This window comes from Leucoraja erinacea, unplaced genomic scaffold (assembly GCF_028641065.1).
Source record: "Leucoraja erinacea ecotype New England unplaced genomic scaffold, Leri_hhj_1 Leri_1653S, whole genome shotgun sequence".
Lineage (NCBI taxonomy): Eukaryota > Metazoa > Chordata > Chondrichthyes > Rajiformes > Rajidae > Leucoraja > Leucoraja erinaceus.
Genome location: NW_026575950.1, coordinates 15,001 through 22,766, shown reverse-complemented (window position 1 = coordinate 22,766; position 7,766 = coordinate 15,001). Strand labels below are relative to the sequence as shown.

At 38.2% G+C, this 7,766-nt stretch overlaps 1 protein-coding gene across 1 annotated transcript in view; it reads left to right on the top strand.

Annotated features, from left to right (window-relative positions):
• Nucleotides 1-165: 165 nt before the first annotated feature.
• Nucleotides 166-7,766, top strand: part of LOC129716076 (deleted in malignant brain tumors 1 protein-like) — a gene marked incomplete at its 5' end in the record, with an annotated part of 21,452 nt that continues 13,851 nt past the window's right edge. Inside the window, 2 exons of the mRNA XM_055665955.1 lie at nucleotides 166-480; nucleotides 6,372-6,686. Coding sequence (XP_055521930.1) covers nucleotides 166-480; nucleotides 6,372-6,686 — 630 coding nt within the window. The remainder of the gene's footprint in view (nucleotides 481-6,371; nucleotides 6,687-7,766) is intronic.

Genomic DNA, 7,766 nt, shown 5'->3' with positions numbered 1-7,766 from the left:
GTTCATTCGGGGTCTGCCGCTCCCGTTGATCATTCCCTGGTACATGTGGACTTTGACTGGTTGGAGCTAGGGGTGGCTGGGAGCGCGGTGTGCGGGGCGCCGACTGACCCGCGGCTCAAACCGGCGGCAACGTTTGTTCTTCTATTTTCTGATTTTTGTTTTCAGAAAGCGTGAAGTTGAGGCTGGCGAACGGGGCCAGTCCATGCTCCGGGAGAGTGGAGGTTCACTACAAGGGGAACTGGGGGACTGTGGATCATTACGGCTGGGACCTGCATGACGCGGCGGTGGTGTGTCGGGAGCTGGACTGCGGCGCCGCGGTGAAAGCCCTGCGCGAATCTCACTTTGGACCGGGGTCCGGACCCGTTGTGACGTATAATGTTGAATGCAGCGGGAACGCGGCAGCTCTACGGGAGTGTAAATCACATCCATGGAGGGACTATGGCTTTCCACACTCCCACGATGCCGGCGTTATCTGCGAAGGTAAACATCAGTTTTTTCTCTCTTTGATCCACAGTTTGGTGATTTCCGGGAGGCCCTGGATGTAAATGACTCGGACTGACCGCCCGCGGCGAGTGGTGTGAAATTAAATCCAGTGTCTGTCCGTTTTATTCCTGTCCAATTGGAATCAAATTTCGCTTCTGGATCTCACATTCTGGTTTGAATGAAACAAACACAACCGGGAGCATTAAATACTCTCACCCGGTACAATGACGGGGCCAAGAAACAAGCGGCTGGAGGAACTGAGTTGGTGAGAGAGGAATAGGGGGGTTGCACGTCGGGTCATCGGGTCAAAGGGCGTGACACATGGAGCAGCTCCACTGTTAACACACGATACGCGCACTTTCTTACCTGTTAAAAACCGCCGAAATTGTCAATTTTTGGGCTGTAAATAATTGTGGAAATCGGGGTAACCGTGAGAGACATTTATCCTACTTCAGAATTCCAAAAGTGAAGAGAAATGATGGTAGAGAGAAGCGAGAGCTGAAGGGACAACAACAGATAAAGTGGTTGGCGAACATTGGCCGTGTAGATATCAAGATTGAAAATATTGGGAATTATCGTGTTTGCTCACTGCATTTCATCAACAGTGAGGCATTATTTGTGTTTTTTCTTGATTCCTTTGGTATGTAAAACATTTCAGAAGTGATAAATCTGGCTGTAAATTTTTTAAATCACCAATGGTTCTCAAGTAGGTTTTTACATGCAAAAATAAAACGCTTCTGAAGCTAAATTCATAATTAAAATAATCGCAAACCATACGTAGGTATTGAATTACATTTTACTCAGATGCAAGCCAAGGAATGGCATAATTGTCAGCTGTTAATTGGACATAATCAACCTCAGCAAATTGACAATATCTTTGAAAGGGAGTGGGTGTTTAAGCTGTCAGGACATTTTATTATTTGCCAAAATATACATCACAATAGCATAATGATAGGAAACTGACTTTTCCACACACCATTCGTATGTCTGGAGATTTTTTTATGATAAATCTGCAGAATTCATTCCACAGACGGCTGTGGAGGCCAAGTCAATGGATAAATGTAATTATAATTGTCTTATAATTGTAAGGCGGGGATAGGGGCTTATTTTGGAAAGGGAACTGGCATTGTACGGAGCGATGTATTTGAATATACGGGTAATGAGACAAGCCTGTGGGACTGTCCGCGGTCTTTAGGAACTCTTCATTGCAACCACACGAGCGATGTCAGTGTGATCTGTTCTGGTGAGTGCCAGCTTGGGAAACTATTTATTAATAAACACTCTTTATACTTGGAAGATAGGGATGAGATCTCGCCATTTACTTTTATCAATGGGGTTATAAAATGCTGGAATATAATTGAGCAGCGCACGACTTTGATGTGATATTGGCAAACGTATTAACTGGCTAAAATAATTTGAATGATTTCCTATAGTCCAACATTATTGATGGTTTACAATGTGGAGTTCAGAAGGAGGAAATTAACAATATCTTTAGATGATGATATCCATGCGATGCAACAGCGATTGTCGAATGAATCCTAATCAAAAATTACCCTAGACTATTTCCTAGTGGACACAAAGTAATCCCCTATACAATGAACCCAAAATATCACAACAGCATTATTTCTGACCACTCCCCGCTAACTTTCTTTTTAAAACTTGAAGGAATGTCTAACAAAAAATTGTTTTGGAGGTTTAATCCTCCAATTTTAAATGATCCACAAGGGGGCATATATTTAAAACAACAGATGGAACTTTTTTTTTAGACCAATGACACCCCAGATATTTCACCCGCTTTACTATGGGAATCTTTCAAAGCATTCATTGCAGGATCTATAATTTCATATCAAGCTTTTCAAAATAAAAAGAATAAGAATGAACAAAGGCAATTAGAAGAACAAATTAGACAATTGGATCTAGATAACGCTAAAGACCCAACTATAGATAAACATAATAAAATAACAATACTGAAATTTAAATTAAATAAAATATTAGCAGCAAAAGTTATAAGACTATTTCAAATTACAAAACAGGAACATTTTGAATTCGGGGATAAACCACACAAACTTTTGGCACGCCAACTGGAAAAACGGGAAAAAGAACACACGATTTTAAAGATTAAATCAGATAAAGGGGAATTGTTAACACTACCTAATGATATTAACAAACGATTCGCTGAATTTTATCAGAATTCATATACATCTAAAGTGCTAGGAGACAATACTAAAGTTACAGAGTTCGTGGACAAATGTAATCTACCGAAACTTAACTTGAGTGAACAAGAGGAACCAGGAGCACAAATTTCAATTAAGGAAACAGAAGAAACATTAAGCTCATTAAAGAATGGAAAAACACCAGGACCAGGTGGATTCAGTAATGAATTTTATAAACGTTTTAATGAGATAATTACACCACGTTTACACAAAATGTACGCATATGCTTTTAAAGAACAAATATTACCAGAAACATTAGCGGAATCAACAATTACATTAATACTTTAAAAAGATAAAGATATAGAAGAACCCGGTTCATATAGAGCACTGTTAAATACAGGTCAAAAAATACTAGCGAAAACATTAGCTAGAAGACTAAGTAAATATGTGAGTAAATTAATAAATGCGGATCAAACGGGGTTCATACCCAAGAGACAATCATGTAATAATTTGAGGTCTGTTTAATATAATGCATTCATATAAAACTGAAGAACAAGACTTATCAATTATTTCATTGGACGCAGAAAAAGCATTCGATCAAGTGGAATGGAACTACCTTGTTAAATTATTGCAAAAATTTCAAATGGGAGAGAATGTTAGCTTTCATTGCAAAAATGATTGAGATAGGAGCAGGGAGGTTCTACTGCAGTTGGACAGGGTCTTGGTGAGACCACACCTGGACGTAGAGTTTTGTCTCCAAATCTGGGAAGGACATTTGGGAGAGAATTATCTCATGGATAAAACTATTATATAACAGGCCTACTGCTAGAATATTAACTAACAACATATTGTCCCCGAAATTTCAATTATCAAGGGGCAACAGACAGGGATGTTCACTATCATCGCTGCTATTTGCTCTTGTAATAGAACCTCTAGCTGAAATCATTAGAACACACCCGAACATCCATGGTTATAATACAAAATACTCAAATAATAAAATATAATTATACGCAGATGATGTAACCATATAACCATATAACAATTACAGCACGGAAACAGGCCATCTCGGCCCTACAAGTCCGTGCCGAACAACTTTTTTTCCCTTAGTCCCACCTGCCTGCACTCATACCATAACCCTCCATTCCCTTCTCATCCATATGCCTATCCAATTTATTTTTAAATGATACCAACGAACCTGCCTCCACCACTTCCACTGGAAGCTCATTCCACACCGCTACCACTCTCTGAGTAAAGAAGTTCCCCCTCATGTTACCACTAAACTTCTGTCCCTTAATTCTGAAGTCATGTCCTCTTGTTTGAATCTTCCCTATTTTCAAAGTTACCACATCAACACTGTCTATCCCTCTCATCATTTTAAAGACCTCTATCAAGTCCCCCATTAACCTTCTGTGCTCCAGAGAATAAAGACCTAACTTATTCAACCTATCTCTGTAACTTAGTAGTTGAAACCCTGATGTACTACTATACATCACAAAACCCCAAATTAGTATACCAAATATACTAAACGTAATAGAGGAATTTGGATCCTTTTCAGGATACAGAATAAATAGGAATAAAAGTGAAATTATGACGATAAAACCCCAAGACTCAACATTCCTTTTAAAATTCCCTTTTAAAATTGCTACAGAAAATTTTATATATTTGGGAATTGAAATTACTAGAAAATATAAAGCATTGTTTAACGCAAATTACATCCCCCTCCTTAATAAATTAAACGCTCTGATTAAATTTTAGAAAACTCTTCGATGACTTTAATAGGTCGAATAAATGCTATAAAAATTATCTTTTTACCACAAATTTTATATCTATTCCAGTCAATACCAATATACCTACCAAAAACGTTTTTTTTTTAAACTGGACTCGGATATTACAAACTTTATATGGGACTATAAATCCCACAGAATACAAAGAACACACCTGTGTAAACCGAAATAATTTGGTGGAATAACACTTCCTAATTTTTTGTACTATTATTGGGCAGTAAATATCAAAAATGTGATTCACCTGTTGGACAACTCTGCCCAGCGGGTGGATTGGATAGTAGTGGAGAGAGAGGATTGCTTCCCTTTTAATATAGGAGCGATCCTCCTCTCACCAATAAACCTGAATAATACAAAATATAATTAAAATCCAATTATTCATAGTACAATTAGAATTTGGAAACAAATAAAATTAACCTTAAAATTAAGAAATCTATCGCTTCTTCCTCCAATAGTTCATAATCCGTCGTTTAAACCATCTATTATAGATAAATCATTTATACACTGGGAAAGAATAGGAATTAAAACGTTTGGAGACATGCATGAAACTGGAAACTTACTATCATTCCAACAACTGCAACTTAAATACAATTTGAAAAATAATCAATATTTTAAATATTTTCAAATATGTGACTATTTGAAAAAAATATACACAGGCATATCATAACTTGTCTCCAGATTTATTGGACGAAGCAATGAATACAAAGGCCGAATCAGCTAATTTCATATCATTCTTGTATAACATCATCTTAAATATAGAAATGCCACCGATAGAATTAGAAGAGACTGGGAACAAGAACTAGCTATAAAAATTTCGAAAGAGAGATGGGATAAACATTTGCTATATGTGCATAAATGCGCGATTAATGCAAGACATATTCTAATTCAATTTAAAACCTTACATAGACTATATTACTCAAAAACTAAAATAGGTAAACTTTTTCCAAAAGTCTCCCCCATCTGTGATAAATGTCTATCCCAAGAAGCAACTATAGCACATTCCTTTGTTTATTGTATAAAAATCCAAAAATTTTGAAATGAAATTTTTGAAATTTTTACAAAATTATTTAAAATAAAACTGAAACCGAATGCAGAATTGGTTATTTTTGGAACAATGGAAGGCAGCCCTGAGCCATCTGCCTCCCAAAAGAGCCTACTTAATTACGGTTTAATAGTGGGGAAAAAACGCATACTTAAATTCTGGAAAAACGCCCCAACACCAACAATAAATATGTGGATTTCAAATATGTCCGAAATGCTACACCTGGAAGATATGAGATTCCTTCTAGCAGGCAAACCAGACCATGTCCAAAAGATTTGGTCTCAATTTATCGACTTACTACAAGTATAAGGTGCAACAGAATTCTGAAAATAAATGGTTTCAGGACCTGGTGAGGGGTGAGGAAAAATAGGAAGTTGGTATCCCATTTATCTCTTTTTAAAAAAACTTTTAATATATCTTCTGTTTTCTTTTTCTCCTTTTATTTTTTTATGGCTTACTTCTTAATTCTTTTTCGAATTTTTCGTGTCAAAGGGTCTCTTTTGATCACCCTTTCACACACTTACTATCCTATGTCACTCTCTTTACTTTTCTGCATTTTAAAGTTTAAAATATGATGTGGTACACGAAATGTATTATGTTATTTTTGGCTTGTATTATTGTAATGTAAACTACTTCTAATAAATAAAATTAAAATAATAATAATAATAATAATAATAATAATAATAATAATAATAATAATAATAATAATAATAATAATGTGAAACTGACGACCCGACGTGCCGAGTTGAAGACCGTAACCATTCACTGTGTGTATTGAAATATCACCGCGCGCACACACTTTGAAGGTGGCCGCTTAGAAAATGAGAAAAATAAACAAACAATTTCTAACTTTCATTATTTTTCTCTATTCTTATTGTGTATTGAACTGTCATTTTTGTCCCATAAAAACAGGGAAACATCGACCACGACTGGTGGGTGGGAAGGATAGATGCTCTGGCCGGGTGGAGGTTCTACACGGAGACGAGTGGGGGACAGTTTGCGATCAGTACTTTAGCTTGCTTGATGCCGGCGTGGTCTGTAAACAACTACATTGTGGTGCAGTGGCCACAACTCCCGGAGTTACTCACTTTGGCCGAGGATCCGGCCCCGTGTGGAAGGAGAACTACCACTGTCGGGGGAACGAGTCCCAATTAGTTGATTGTCCAGTCTTACCCAGGGATCAGATGAGTTGTTCATACGGAAACGACGCCGGTCTCATCTGCTCAGGTGAGTCACCAAATATCCTTGAACTGAAAAACAGAGTTGCCCAGTGGTAGATATGGTTACACGGTGACTCTTTTAACCATTGAAAACATCTGCCGTTTCCTGACGGCCATCTTTATTTTCTTTTTAGAAGGACACTTTCAAGAGAGAGCTAGATAGAGCTGTTAAAGATAGAGGAGTCAGGGGATATGGGGGGAAGGCAGGAACGGGCAGCCATGATACTGATTGGGGATGATCAGCCATGATCACGTTGTTTGGCGGTGCTGGCTCGATGGGTCGAATGGCCCACTCCTGCATCTGTTGTCTATTGTCTATTATCTTCAGGTGCCGTCTTTCCCTTCCCCCACTGATGGGATACTGGGGGCCAATTGTTATACAACGTTGTCATACATCGATAGACTGAATTTGAGTGCAGTGCAGAATTCTCCAGTTTATCAAATAGTTTCTATGGATAGTAACTGAGAGATTGTATCTAGTAAACATAGTAAGGATAGTACGAAGGATAATAACTGTTTATTACGGAGAGAGAATGATGGCGATTTGGCCAGTCGGGTTCTAATTCTCGGTTCACTGCTACAACACACAGATATAAATTAGTTACATCAGCTGTAGAGATCTGAGATCGTGGCTGCAGGAAGAATGCAATATCAAATTTGAAGTGGCTTAGTGATTCAAGAGCTTGACCCTGAAAGCAGGAGTAACTCAGCCGATCAGACAGCGTCAGAAAAGGAATAGGTGACGTTTCTGGTCGAGACCCTTCTTCAGTCATCTATTCCTTTTCACCAGAGATGCGATCTGACCCACTGAGTTACTCCAGCTTTGTGTCTCTATCTTCGGTTTAAACCAGCATCTGCAATATGGAATGAGAAATGGAAAAATCATTTTTTCATGATAATAGACAATAGCCAATAGACAATGGGTGCAGGAGTAGGCCATTCGGCCCTTCGAGCCAGCACCGCCATTCAATGTGATCATGGCTGATCATTCCCAATCAATACCTCGTTCCTGCCTTCTTCCCATATCCCCTTACCCAGCTATAAGAGCCCTGTCTAGCTCGCTCTTGAAAGTATCCAGAGAACGGGC